The sequence below is a fragment of the Sceloporus occidentalis genome, unplaced genomic scaffold (assembly GCF_023333645.1).
Source record: "Sceloporus occidentalis isolate IW3139 unplaced genomic scaffold, rSceOcc1.0.p SCAF_225, whole genome shotgun sequence".
Classification (NCBI taxonomy): domain Eukaryota; kingdom Metazoa; phylum Chordata; class Lepidosauria; order Squamata; family Phrynosomatidae; genus Sceloporus; species Sceloporus occidentalis.
Genome location: NW_028317205.1, coordinates 749,586 through 764,957, shown reverse-complemented (window position 1 = coordinate 764,957; position 15,372 = coordinate 749,586). Strand labels below are relative to the sequence as shown.

The window sequence follows — 15,372 nt, the reverse complement described above, 5'->3', positions numbered from 1 at the left end:
GGATTTGCACCGATAACTCGCTTAAACGTGTTAATTAAATGACCTCCATACTAAACAAAACCTGGCACCTTTGTATTCACTAGAGGTGGCATAACCGGCTGTCCTGTCACATTATGTCACCGACATATTCAACCCCGAATTTCCCAACAGGGATATGAAAAAGAGGGGGGCTCTAACTCTCATCACCCTCAGCATGCCAGCGATCAAAGAATGTTTTTTCCTGAGATTCTATTGTGTGTCAAGAAGGTGCGCGAAGTAAATTTTCCCCACCCAAAGGGTTAATTAAAACGTTCGACCCGTAACAAACCGTGAGATCCTGGGATCAAGATCGGTTTATATCATTAGTGTATTCTGAGAAATAATAATTATTTGTGAATTATATATATATATAGAGAGAGAGAGAGAGAGAGAGAGGGGCGGGGGTGAGATAATGAATTTCTAGGTATTGTAGCGATCTGAAATCTTTTCACAGCTCCCTGTGGATACAGTGTATACATCGCCTAATATTCAGAAAACCAACATTGGGTATGAAATATGTTTTTTTATGTTGTTTCTTCTATAACAATTGGAATCTGGGTTTGTATGTGTGTTGGAAAGCAGGGGTTTTGGTGAGTGGGTTTTGGTTGTGGAAGGATAATGTATCCAGAATCTAGATTCTAGAATTCTACATGGAACTCCTTGAGAGGACTTATTAAGTCCTGAACTGGTTGCTGGGACCTCTCCATTCTCTGCCTTGCTCCCTGTCACCATACAACCTGGGACTGTCACACTGCTCCCAGTACACCCCCACCCCACCCAGCAAGCTCTAAACCGGTCAGTTAATTCCAAGGATATAGTTACTCACCCCATATTGCTTACTAATGCTGTCCTCTCCGAGCAGAAGACATGATGTCCTGCCCATTAAATTACACATGTAGGTTTTGTCCAAGGAAGGGGAAGATCTTTGTCCTCTATTTCCTCATCCTTCTTGCCACAGAATGGATGCAACTTTTCCCACGGATCCTCATCAGATACCCCCAAATCAAAGCCCCTTTTCCATCTGACATGACCCCCAAAGTCTTGAATGATCTGCCAGTTGAAGGATCCACATTGTGAGAGTTTCAATGCAAGGAGGTGGCCCCTGTCATCTGCCCCCCCCCCCCCCATACACACATCCAGGCTTTTGGACCTCAGGGTGACCCAGTTTGCAGAAAAGAATCCAGTTTTGGGAAAACTGAAAAAAAGAAATAGTGAGTCGGGAGTTTTTTGAGTTCTTTCTTCACCCTGGGACAAGCAGAGCAGTGTCCGGAGATCCGGATTTACCTCCCTCTCCTCAAACACAGAACCTCTGTCTGCACATACATTTCCTACTGCCTGACTCTTTGGGGGGTTAACCTCTCCCGTACTGGAACAAAGTGCTGATCCTTTACCTCTCGTTTGCAACAGAGTTATGACTTATCTGTCCTTATTTTAAGACAAATATAAAAGGCAAAGTAGAGAGGGCATCTTGTGATTTAACCATGTCCTCTCCAGATATGTTTCAGATAGCTACAGTGCCTCTACTGTTTTAGGAAAAGGGCTAGATATACGAGATCCAAAAGTAAAGTATGTTTTTTCTCTTGGCTTGATGGAAGGACGAAAGGATCGCTTCCAAATTCTTCACCAAAGGGGATTGCTAGCTCTTCAGCCCACGATGTTCTACATCAGTCCCAGTCTCTCCTACAATGTGGGTTCAGGGAAGATATAAGATTGCATTTTGCCATTACAAAAGATCTGTAATATATATATTATATATACAATAATTATGGTTATGTTAATGGTCACTTGCTCTTAAAAAGCTGGTTATATTTAAACGGACTATATATTTTGAGACACAACAAGTATATTACTTAATGCGCTTTTCTGTTTGGCTAATAACTGAGATGACAGTAATTAGATTTTTAAAAAAAACAAAACAAAAAAAACCATGCAATTCTATTCTTCCCCAGTTGCTTTAATTATGAATACAAGCTCTGAGGGTCCTCCATAAAAAGGGGTCCTATGTTTCCATGCCATAGAATGCTTCCACCCCCTATTTTAGACAGAGGGTGTCGAAGGTTTATTAAAAAAATAGAAGAAAAGGTTTTCTTGTGAATTTGGCAGGGCTGGGTGACGTCAGAGTCCAGGCGTCTTGATGGCTGCATTGACAAAATAAGAGACGGAGCATCAAAAGCCGGCTTTCTATTACCTAATTACTAACTTTCAGGCCTTTAAGTCTCCCCTCCCCCTAAAGAAAGAGACAACTAATGTAAAAACAAAACAAACACTCAAGAAACAACAAAACACACCTTGAACAAAGACACAGCCCCATCCACAGCAGTGGCCAGTGCCCCACTTTTGCCACCTACCCACCCATTTTGATCAGTCTGCCCATGCAATAAGTAAACTGTATTTACTGTACAAACATTGTCCACAATAAACTATTTACATTAACACACTTAATGAAAGCTAATGAGCCTCATTGGCCTTTTGGGGCGAATGGGTTAATTAGCATCTATTTTCTTAATTATCATTGTGGGTGTGTTTGCAGTAGGGTGGGATTCTAAATGATAAGCCTATACCTGCATGTTTGTTATATGGTCATAAATATATATGTTTGGGTTTTTTTTACTCTTGAGGGATTTCATGAAAAATATTTCTGTTAATTTATTTCTGCATATTTTTCCTCTTTTTATAATAGCAAATTCAGTTTGTGGCCTAACCAGGAACCCCAAATAACACAAATACATATACATTAATATATTTTTATATTGTTTACTACAATATAATATTTGTATAATTTCATCTTTGTTGTCTATTAAATATCTATTAAAATATAAGAAAAAAATTCTGCGCAATCCCTTTACAAGACACACATTGGAAATGTGACAAAACCTTTGAGTATGTTTCAGTAGAAATCAGTAAAAAATCTAAATATCTTAAATATAAAATGAATTCATTTTATTCGTATTCTGGAGGACAGCTCGACGTGTTGCTCCGAAAATAATAAAATAAATCATATTTACTGGTATCTAACAAACATATAGACCCATATGTATATTAATTTATTTACAAATATTTAACTATACATATATTAAAGGCGTGTGGAAGATTTTTACTATATATTGAAGAAGAATCAAGAAATTAAGAAGGGGCCATATTCTTCCAAAAACAAATCTAAAGCAAGATTCTGAATTGTTTTATTATTCTTTTTTATTTTGCTTTTTTATTCTTTTTTATGTTATTTTCATATCTTGAACTAAAGTACTATTCATAAAAAATTAAATATAAGTGGATATATGGATGGTTGATAAATAGATTTATAGTTGGATGATTGATCGCTAGATAATCCTGTGAACAGAATGTATTCTGCAGCTTGTATGTAAATGTAAAACAAAACAATCCCTCCCATTAAATGGACAGACTAATGAAGCCCCCCTTTAGATATTTGGAGTGAATTAGGGAATGTGCATTTTTTAGAGGAGTGACCAATAGCAGAGCAGGGCTCGCTGGAGGCGGCCTGTGATTGGCTGTCCTGGGGTTATTTGTCTCACTAGTTCATGTCTAGTGAAGTGAGTCCAGCTGGCGCCAGGGCTGACATAGGATGCTGTTGGATGTTTCAGTGGAGGCCAGAAACGTAGAGGCTGACATCTGAGTAACAGCCTCTAATCCCCTGCTCTCCCTCTTACTCCTCCAAGTCCCACTCATTGGATCCTGCAACACTTCTTGATCTCTGGGGGTTTATTTGGGAACACACTTCTGGATCGCTCCTGTAAGTAACCCTTCTGTATTGTAACTGTTCTGTTCTGTTGCTTGTTACAAAGTATCGTTGCTACATTGTATCTCTTTTGGGTGAGGGGTTCCAGATCCAGTGCAACATTCTAGAGGGACTTGTGTTCTCGATCTCAACAGATCTGATCAAAGGATGCATGCAAATATCTGAACCCTTACTGCAGGGGACAGAGGGAGGGGCAGGGGTGCTTATATTCTGGTGATCACTCAGCTGCTTTTATTATGTTGCATGAAAACACAGAGAGGATCTGTACTGATCTTAAGTATTTGCTGAACTACTGAACATTTAGGGTAAGGAAGGTTCTGGAGATAAAAAAAAAATAGGTTGAGGGTTTGGAAACGCATTGAAACCAAAATACAAATTTGGGGATTTTAACACGCTTTTGTTTACAGGTGTTGCTGCATGACTCAGACTTTCTGGATTTAAAGGGAATTAACTTTCCAAAGCCTGATCAAGAAGGCACTTTGTGATATTTTCGGAGAATTGAAGGTCTCATGATGGAGGTGGCCACAGACCAGCCTCGCTGGATGGCACATCATGCAGTTCTTAATGGGCAGCACCCAGACACCCACCACCCAGGACTGACACATAACTACATGGAGCCTACACAGCTCCTTCCTCCTGATGAAGTGGATGTATTCTTCAATCATCTGGACTCACAGGGCAACCCTTACTACACCAATTCTGCACATGCCAGGGCCAGAGTATCTTACAGCCAGGCTCATGGTAAGTTTATTATTTTATACCCTAGGTGGGTTTTGGGGGGGTAAATGGACTGATATGTATTTAAAAAGTGCCCAAAGTGCATTATCTGTAGCGATCCAGTGGCAACTCATATCTTTGCATCAGTTAACCCTTAATGCACCAGGAGTGGGGGCATTATTTAAGACACTTCTTGTTGCCTTCAAAGGAATGTTTCATAATGTCTATTACAACATCTCAGCTGATGTGTAATTAAAAGCAAAGTCCAAAACAGAAACTATGCAACAATTATATAAAAAAGTGAAAATACAAATTCAAGCCCCTCCACCCCAAAATAAGGAAGTGCAAAGGGGAACCCTACAATATGAAAAGGGAGGGGTGATAAATAATAGGAAATTATTCTTACTTTCTGGAGAGGAGATTAACTTCTCCAAGTAATTTTTGGGGTTGTATCCTGCCTTTCTTATTTCTGGATCAAACTTTTCCTTTCTGGATATTTGTTGAGAAAAAAGTAGTTTCTCCAGAATATATCAGGCAGCGTCATGTGACTCCGGTTTTCTGCCTGATTCTCCCCAGTTTAGGGTTTCGCCTTCCCCAATCCCTCCGTAATTCGTTTCTTTACCCCCCTCCTCTTCCCTCTTACTCCTAAAGGATTACACGTAGAGAGTTTTCACGCTTAGTTACATTTTATTGCCTTTACTGGGGTAATTAGGATTTGGGGTAATTTTGTGCACATCATCTCTAAAATACACACTTAAAAAAAATTACAATTTTTTGACTTGCGGGTATAGGTGTGATATTTATCAAATGTATGTCTCAATATTTTAAAGGTAATCTTTGATGTCCGTTTAAATGACCCTGAGATGGCTTCCTTTATTATCAAGAATTTTGGCTTTAAAGTCCTTATTCCCGATCGTATACGATATCTCTAGTTTTGTCCCGAGTATTAAGTCTTTAATTACGCAGTCATTTCTCCTATAACATATGTGTATATGCCATGAATATATTATTATGTGTAATCGCCTGTTATATAGGTGCCCAGATCTCTAGGCTGCATTGTATAGATAAATATATATGTGATTTTTGTCTAAGTGTATATGCCCAGTACCCCCAGCTCATGCCCGGTCTCCCCCCTACAGCTCGCTTGACCAGCAGCCAGATGTGCCGGCCTCATCTCCTCCACAGCCCCGGCTTGCCCTGGCTGGAGAGCGGAAAGTCTGCCCTGTCCGCCGCCCATCACCATAACCCCTGGACTGTGAGCCCCTTCGCAAAGACCCCGCTCCACCCAGCGGCCGGCGGCTCCCTGTACCCGGGCGGAGGCTCCTCGGGCGGCCCGACTTCGTCTCACTCCAGCCCGCACCTGTTCGGCTTCCCACCTACCCCTCCTAAGGACGTGTCCCCGGACCCCGGCAGCGCAGCCTCCCCACCTTCCTCCACCCGGGCGGAGGACAAGGACAGCATCAAGTACCAGGTGTCCCTGTCCGAGGGCATGAAGATGGAGGGGGGCAGCCCCCTCAGGAGCAGCCTGGCACCCATGGGTGCTCAGCCGTCCACTCACCACCCCATCCCGACCTACCCCTCCTATGTGCCCGCAGCACATGACTACAGCAGTGGTCTCTTCCACCCTGGCAGCCTCCTGGGAGGCCCAGCCTCAAGCTTCACCCCCAAACAGAGGAGCAAGAGCAGATCGTGCTCAGGTAAGAAACCATGACTACCTTTCTAGAACTTTAAGGGGTACAATGATCAATTGCTACACGTCACAATCTTTATAAATGCATCAAAACTCCACAAAACGACTTAATATAATTAAAGATGATCAGCCATATAGGTAAAACAGTACCCTCACACTCAATACCTACAAAATACTATTAGAGGCAGCCACCAACATGTCCATAATGCACCCAGAGGTGCAGGTGACCCCAATATAATTCTATACCCTTTGGGTCTCTCTATACCTGTGTCAGTGGTCCCACTTAATGAAATGTATATTAAAGCCCAGATGTAAATTATTATTCCAGTATAAAAACCCTTATTTTAGATCAAGAAAGAGAATTTTAAATTTTTCTGCCTCTTAATGCTATAGCTGTCTCCATACACTGCATTGTGAAACTGATCCATATAGATAAAAAATGGCTCTAACTACTATAGTCTACCAATAGACTAAAAGCCCATACAAAATAAGGCATTTTACAGATTAACATATTTTATGAAATAATTTTAAAGTAAAATATATAATATCTGTTTTTCATCTAAAATTAATTTTAGTTCTGTTATTGTACAAAAAATATTTCAAACCCACAAATGACTAAAAAACGTCGTGCTTAATATTATTAGAGATTGGGGGAAATAAAATATTGAACTACACATGTAACCATAAAAATTGCAAATATATATATATATATATATATATATATATATATATGTATATTATTTTAACACCTAATCTCTAAAATATTATATATATATATATATATATATATATATATATATATTTTAGAGAAACCATGGAGATTAATGCACAATTTATTTTGTATTTTATCAATTTAATTCTGTTCAACGAAAGTGGTTTAGAAGGAGTGATGAGGTTTAAATCGAATTCACAACACTATGCATTAAGAATTGTCGGTTATAAGTATCAAATAATCACTCACTTTGTTATTTTGTTTCGATTAGCGTTAATTTTGTAGCTACATTCAATTATTTTAATGTACAAATGTTTTGTTATTTTTAAGGGTAATATCTTAAAAGCTTAGCTTAATGTGATTCAGGAAAAAAAAAATGCCACTGTTACTGAAAAAAATCAAGGATTGGTAAAAAAAAAAGTCCTGCTAAAACAGGGAATAAAGGGGCAGAATTAAGTTTCAAATGTCCCAATGTTACTTAAATTGATTACATTCAGCCAAAGTCAAATTTAATAACAGTGCCTTATTGCTAAGCAAGGACACCAACATAAAGACATCACACAATTGTGAAATACAAATCATGGTGACATGTTAACTCTCCACTGGGACTTTAACCTTGTAAACTAGTATCTCAAGATAATGTTTAACCTCCTACATTGAAAGGGTTAATGGTGTATAATCTAATGCACATTTATTTCTATGCTAAATTTTTGCTAAAAAATACATTCGATTTTTTAATGTAAACCCATTCAAATTAATATTCCAGTGTCCTTTCAAATATCAGGAATATAAAAAATAAATGTTTTGATCATCATTTGCATGTTTTATTATAAAAGAAATGGCATCTACACATCCCATTTAACACTCTGTGTGCCAGGGGTCAGTTTGGAATGTCAGCAATGAAATTAAAATATTTTTAGAACTGTCCCCAAAAGTTTATTATAGGCTTTTAAAATAAAAATCCTTATAAAGTACATTTAAAATTCATTTTAGAACGAATTAATAAATGTGAGCTTGAAAACAATGTCTGGATAAATTCTAGATCATTAAACTGTATATTTGGATTAATTTGTGTGGTCGGGGGTCATGTGGGATTGTCGTGAAAATGCCATATGTGATGATTGTTATGTCTAAAGGAAGGTGCAAAAATATTGTGAATTTGTTTTTAAAGAAAGAAATCCGGTTTCTTCGTATTTCCATTTAGAAGGGAGAGAATGTGTGAACTGTGGTGCCACTGCCACACCACTTTGGAGGAGAGATGGGACTGGACACTACCTGTGCAATGCCTGTGGACTCTATCACAAAATGAATGGTCAAAACCGACCACTCATTAAACCCAAAAGGAGACTGGTGAGTGTCTGCTACTGCTGGTTGGCTAAAATGGGATGGGGGTCTGGTGCCAATGGTGGACTAAACTGTGGTGGGGGCATCATCCACTGTCACCCAGAAATTATTGGATCTTTGATCCTGACAATAGTTCTAATCTTGCATTTTCAGAAAATGAGTTATTTTACTAACCCAAAAAATTGGGTTAATCAAGAATTACAGATTAGATTTTTTTTTGTTTTATTGTTTTTTTTTAATGCCCTTCTGAATAAATGTTATAAGGTTAGAAATAATAATAATAATAATAATAATACAGAAAGTCTTGTAGTGCCTTTTTAAATAATATTAATATTTTTAATGGCATTCTTTTTCTCGAGTAAAAAAAAAGGAATCCAGTGGTCCCACTGTACAGCTCAGTGTGATAAGAGGGGGATATTAAGAGGAGAGGATTACATTTCAACTCCCATCACACTAGTCAAGGAGACACACAATCTGACCTCCTTATCCCTTTCTATGACTCGCTGATCAATGTTAGGGGTAACATTTACGGGGTTTGTAGATAAACAACGCCCTTCTTTTCCACGTCTAAACTAGTGCCACACAAGGGGCAGATAAACCCCCCAGGGGTAATTCCTTTGCAAACTGCCAAACGTTCTGTTTACTGCCCTGGAGGAGAGTAGCTGAGACATGGACTACTTTTTACCCAAAATGCTAACAAACCACGAAAGGCTCAATAGAAGTATTTATAAAATATATCACAGAAATAAACTGGTTATTTCTTTACTGATAGAGCAACCTTTAAATAGTTAACCATCGCATATTATTGCATTGTTTGTGTGTATAGGCAGGTGTGTAAGCATGCTTAAAATATATCAGTATTTAAAAACACAACAGCCATGCAATAATAAAATAACACTGAAAATACTGTTTTTTGAAAACACTATTTTTTTAGTGGGGAAAAAAAATATTTTTCTTAAAAACCACAATAAACGGTCACCCTCCAATTTGTGATTACCTTTTATCTGCCCCATACATCAAGGGAACACCCTGCTCCAAATGTGCCTTTTTGAAAGGGTATGGAGTCATTGCCTTGTGTAGTCTGCTGGCTGAGCTGCATTTTTTCCTCCCCTACAACTCAGACAATCCCAATTTTTTTTTTTTAGCAATTAATTTTCCATGGAGTCACCTACACTTTTGTATGTGGGGCCTTTTTCTTTGTTGTAAATGGTCCCATCTGAGATCATGCTTCTAGTTTCCTATCCGGATATGTGTTCTGTGCTGATAAGGAAACTTTGTGTCTCTGTTTCCCGTACATTAAAAACTTTTCGAGAGTTTACCCTAGGCGAGGCAGGCAGTGGTGTGGGCTGTTTTGAAATATCCAATACTCTGCTAATAATGCCTGAGAGGTTAAGAAAAATAAATAGATTTTTATAACAGGGCTGTGTTTTCTTGGAAAGTCTGGGTAGAGGGAGGTAAAAAAAAAAAAAAGATTGATTTAACCCTTTATTTACAACAAACAGATGGGGAAGTTTACTAAAAAAAAGTTAGGTTTAGTCATCTGTGGGGGATTTCTGTGAGTCACCTCTCATAGGTGACACTCCTTAAGACTGTTTAGTAAGTAAGCCTGGAAGATCTTAAATCCCCAGATGTCTGATTGTTTAAAAACACTGTTTAGTGCTTTAGTATGTTTTAGGCTCATAATAAATTAAAATGGTGCATAATGTTACCTACCATTGATTAAAACAGTGATCTTCAGAATATCATGTAATATCATGCATACATGCAAAGGTCACCAAGAAACCCTGGAACATGCATATATATATATATATATATATATATATATATATATATATATATAGTATAATTAAGGTCTGCCATCCATAAGCCATGCAAAACAAAGCTACTGTAAATAATGTGTCTAAATGTTATTATTCTTATCATATGAGATTGCACTCTCTGAATACTTAGATGGTTACTATTTTTACTGGTATTAAAGGGTTAAAAAGGACTCACAGTTGTAAGGTGGCTTAGCCCAATGCATTATTCCATATTGGCATTAAAAGGTTTTTAAAGTATTTTTTTTTTTTTTTGTGCTATAATGTGCGATGATTATTTTTTTTATTAATTCACTAATATTTTTCTTTTTTTTTAATTTAAAGTCTGCAGCTCGCAGAGCAGGAACCTGCTGTGCCAACTGTCAAACTACGACGACCACATTATGGAGGCGCAACGCAAATGGGGACCCGGTGTGCAACGCATGCGGACTATACTACAAGCTGCACAATGTAAGTTGAGTGAGCGATGAGTGTAGTGCATGCATCAGGGAGTGTATATTCGCCAAAAAGTACAAAACAACTTCATTCTGGGCAGTCTCACGGTGCCGCATGAGCTTGTGTAATGTAGCAAAATGCGCACCCATGTGCCATGCATGCCAAGGCCGGACAACTACAACCATCCTGCTGATGATGGGAATTGTAGTTCAATGACAGCTGCAGAGCAACAGTTGCCCATCCTTGTGGTATGGTTTAGCTTGGCTTGCATTAACCCCCCATGCATTCATTTGTTATGTACGGTTGTCCCATTGGGACTTCTGTTGCCATTCATTCCCTAGCATAGTGATGCTACATTGAATGACTTTACAACGCAACAGCTTGGCTTCTGACGCCCTGTGAAAGGACAATCATTGAGGTTAAACTCATTTTGTCTAAAAGACAAGGAATTTAAACTGTTGCAATTTTAACTGTTGCACTGCCAGAGGTGGCGTGCTTTGCAAAGCAACGATGGATGATAAAAATGATGTATAGAAAGCCCCCAGATAATATGGTTTTGATTTATCAAAGACCGTTGTGAAGTCTTTGGTCATATATAAAGAAAGGGTTGATTCATCTGGTACGTCTTTGGAGAAAGCAAATCGTCTATGACTATGTGTTTTATCGTTTATTATTGAATAATACGTTTGATGTGTCTTAAGTTTGCAACAAATACTTCTGACATAGCAGATTTGGTCTGGGAGGCATTTGCTCAAATATTCTTCGTATACCTGGTTTAAATTAGCACGGGACTGATCTTTGTGTATTTTGTTACAGGTGAACAGGCCCCTGACCATGAAAAAGGAAGGAATTCAGACAAGAAATCGGAAAATGTCCAACAAATCCAAAAAAAACAAAAAAGGCTCTGAGTGTTTTGAGGAACTTTCCAAGTGTATGCAGGAGAAGTCTTCTCCCTTCAGTGCGGCTGCCCTAGCAAGTCACATGGGTCCTATGGGGCATTTGGGTCACTTCAGCCATTCGGGTCATATCTTGCAGACACCGACCCCGATTCATCCTTCCTCCAGTCTCTCTTTTGGGCATCCGCATCCATCCAGCATGGTGACAGCAATGGGATAAACAAACAAACAAACAAACAAAAAGACTAAACTAAACAGACAGTGCAAGTGCAAAGTGGCTGTCCCTGGGTCCTTCCAACATTTCACGGACCACTGATTTGCACCTTGATGGTTGCATCAGATAGACCTTAGCGTCGGACTTAAGCAGGACTACTTGGTGGGACCAGATAAGCACTTTGCTCCCCCCGGACTCGGTATGGAATGGTTCATTGGCCACTTGATGACCAAACTGTGGTGAAGGTTCCAAAAAAGTTGGATGCAACTTTTGAATATTACTGTGAATATTGTAAATATATTAATAGTCTCTTGTGGGTGGAAAAGGACCCGGTGGTAGATCATGCTGGATTTGTACTGCAGACTTGTTTCAAAAAAGACAACTTTATATAAAAATTTACATTTAAGGTTTAAATTTAAAAAAGTAAAACAACAAAAAAAAAACTATTTATTTTTTCGCTCCAGATTTTTTTTTTAATCCGCCTCCAATCTTGTCACGGTTTCCTCTATTCTGCGCTTTTTGGCTCTTCCAAGTTTCCGTCTCCTCGGACAAGACCACCGTAATATTTCTGACCTACCTTTAACCCCTTTGTAGCCGGAGGGCTTAGGGTAAAGAGGTTTTGGAATAACCAACCATGAAAGCAAACAAACATTGAAAATTATTTAATGTGGTTCGCTTTAAGTGATTGCACCTGGGCTAGAGTTTTTGGACTTTCTCGTGTTCCTTGGCCATGTTCCCTGACATTGTTTTGCCTACGCCAGATTTCCTTGAACTCAGATTTGCTGTCCCACAAAAAGAAAGGGGGAAAAAAAATCATCTTTTTAAAGAAAAAAAAACTATAGCCAAATTAAAAGTTCTTCATGAGTGAAGGAGCAGTTTATATGCACAAATGTCTTCAATCCTTGGCAGAGCGTGCAATACCGTAATCTTTATGTGCTCTTTCCTCCCTGAAAGCTGGGGGAAGAAGTTTCCTTTGCACTTAGTCTCATGATTGCTTCTTGAATATTTTCTGAGCAGAAAGCTGATACAGGATACAACAGGAAGTGTAACAGAAAACAATTCCCCCAGTTAAAAACAGCACAATTTTAAGCATTTTAAAGCTGTATCAAACTATTTACTTTTTTTGCATCAATATGGGAGAAACTTGCATTTTAACAATAGTTTTATGTAGAGGTCTCCAAATTTATATCGCAAACGGGGATTGTATTGTTCTAATGTGCGCATGTTCTCTTAGATCTTAGTCTTTTACGTTACTATGGAAATATCTGGAAATATAGGTCGCAGGGATGGAAGATAAGGATTTAATTAGGCTACAAGGTTGTCAACAAAAATTATGTCCCATTTCCCTGGTGTAAGGCTTTGAGTAGGAAATAACTGAAAACTCCTTTTCCTTATAAATTTACTTTTCTCAAATTATAAGAAAATACATTTTGCATTCTTGTAACACATGCCAAAACATAATGTTCTTTCCATGGAGAAGTGTAATATATCGATTGTTTGGATTCAAAACATCTTTAATAGGCCATGCTCAGCGTAACATAATGATGTATATAATTATATTTAATGAAGAATACTAAAAAGTCCCTGGTTAAGATCCTACTGTTGATTAACCCAGATATTTTGGGGAGAACCTAACAAAAATAGAACAAAAAAATGTAAATTTCTGCTCTGATGTATAAATTATACAAGTAAACAAAAAAATATAGAGAAAATTTTCAGAAGAGACGTGGAACTTGGGGGAAAGTCGAATCAGCAAACTGGTTGTGCCGGGTGGAAAAAAATACGTGGTCCTTTAAAATCAGTTTAAATCACTTTGACACCAGAGGAGCTTACAATCCATTGTTCTGGTCCCCTGGTTAAATTGCGGTTAAACTTTAATGGTACAAGTTGTAAATTGTTTTGTACCTTTTTTTTTTATAGGGGGTGGGTTATGGGAAATTGTTACTGATACAAGAGAAATGAAAGTGCAATATTTTGCCAGCCTGTGGAGTGAACCTCTGCAGTCCAGACATAAATTATTTTGTATCAGCTTAAAAATTCTACAGTATTTTTTTTTTTTTGATTTGTTTATTTTAATTAGTGACCTTAAGTTATTGTCAATTCTGTACACCATGTTTATATATTGTCTGTAAAAAGTGTATGCTATACTCCTATTCCATGAAAGTGAATACTGCTAAAAATAAAATCACTTTTTTTTGTGAAAATGCAGCTTTTTGTATGTGTGTGTATGTTGCATAAGCCACTTAAGCCAAGAGATATGTTTCATTGTAGGTAACTGCTTTGGTATAGAAGGCGATCTTAAGGGGCAGAAGGCTTTAAAACTAAATAAAAGGGTATTTTCTATTATGTACAGCCAACTGTCCTGGATTTACAGAGGCAGTCTCTGTTTATATCTGCTTACCCTTATATTGGCCTTTACCAGGTATCATTCTGCTATATATCATAAACCACTGGTCAAGTGCACTCTGTTCCTGGTTTTAGCGGCTTACATATAGACGTAGAAGCAAGAAAAATAACCACATTTATGTACAATTTCAGTAGAACTTGGCAGATAATAAGAACTATTCATTCATCCATCCATTCATTCATTCATTCATTCACTATATCTCATCCACCCTTTATGCATATCTAATGCACAAAGGGCTAAATATCGGATTATATTTTGTTCAAATTCTCTGTGAATATGATTCCTATTATATATCCTCTAGTGGAAACCTGTCTGGCTCCAGATTACAACGTGGTGTGGTTGACAACCCCATACTTTACAACACCGATATTTGAGTGCACATAAATGTCATCAGGACATTATTAAACAGAGCGCTTCACGGTTGTATTAGTTCCGTCTTTCCCTGCCCCCAGTACGTCTATGCATTTCTTATCTGTTTGTTCCTAAGAAGGACATACCCATTAGAGTTGTTGTTGGTAATTTAGATTTTTGAACCTTGAAGAGAATTTGAAACGCTACCAAATAAGGAGCCCGACTTAAGCGTATACCACGGAGCAGCCATTTTTACTTCCTGTTCCCAGGATCTGCGTGATCATTTCTCCCAATTAACTAATTGCACCCCTTTGGTGGAAGCTAAGAAGAGTTCAGGGCTGGGGGGGGGTCGAATTATGTAGGTTTCTGCCACAAATTGCTATTGAACTCAACATCACTTAGGTAAATCTATCCATTACATATAAGTCAAATAACTCTAAAAACAACTACAGCGATTGAAAGGCAAAAACAACATGTTATTGGTGGTTTTAATAAATGAATTTAATGATGCTAAAAGCAGAGAAGGTCACAATTTCACTTTTGACTTCCATGGGTACACTTAGGTCTAATTATCGAACAGCCAATGGTAATTAGAACAATCAGCTTTTACTGGGAACCAGTTTAGCTGGATGACGCTAACTCATATTCCCAGGTAGGCTTCGCAGCAGCTCCGTCGAAAACAAATCCTAGTGAATGACTGGTAATTAGCGGTTACTCTTCTTATATTCTGAATCACTAATGGAATACAGCTCACACCTCATACACCATAAATTAGTAGAATTACTAGTGGAGTCCTGAGTGGTTTTTTTTTGGGGGGGGGTCAATTTTTTAAAGGTTTTTCTTTAAAAAGCCATGTTTTGTTCCATTCATTCGCAAGTTCAGGTTAGTGCTGTTGGATCATATGATGAACATAATATGATGTTTAAAGAGACATTTGACTTGAGACCAATGGAAGAGAAGGGAGCTATCATATGGATTAAATTGGAGATGATGGCTGGAGTGTCCCTTTTACCT

General features: G+C 38.1%; 1 protein-coding gene across 6 annotated transcripts; it reads left to right on the top strand.

Annotated features, from left to right (window-relative positions):
- Nucleotides 1-4,287: 4,287 nt before the first annotated feature.
- Nucleotides 4,288-11,606, top strand: LOC149276772 (GATA-binding factor 2). 6 transcript variants are annotated; one of them, XM_089503292.1, is made up of 5 exons: nucleotides 4,288-4,516; nucleotides 5,632-6,189; nucleotides 8,099-8,244; nucleotides 10,380-10,505; nucleotides 11,307-11,606. In XM_089503292.1, exons 1-5 carry the CDS (start codon nucleotides 4,288-4,290, stop codon nucleotides 11,604-11,606), a joined length of 1,359 nt encoding a protein of 452 aa, XP_089359418.1. The 6 variants fall into 6 exon arrangements, with proteins under 6 accessions (XP_089359418.1, XP_089359423.1, XP_089359417.1 ...); XM_089503297.1 differs by having other exon boundaries at nucleotides 8,099-8,248; nucleotides 10,399-10,505; XM_089503291.1 differs by having other exon boundaries at nucleotides 8,066-8,244.
- The last annotated feature ends 3,766 nt before the right edge of the window (nucleotides 11,607-15,372 follow it).

Coding starts and splice junctions, on each gene's coding strand:
- LOC149276772 (XM_089503291.1), top strand. CDS start 4,288: ATGGAGGTGGCCACAGACCAGCCTCGCTGGATGGCACATCATGCAGTT. Junction 8,245..10,379: donor TTAAACCCAAAAGGAGACTG/GTGAGTGTCTGC, acceptor TTTAATTTAAAG/TCTGCAGCTCGCAGAGCAGG. Junction 10,506..11,306: donor TATACTACAAGCTGCACAAT/GTAAGTTGAGTG, acceptor ATTTTGTTACAG/GTGAACAGGCCCCTGACCAT.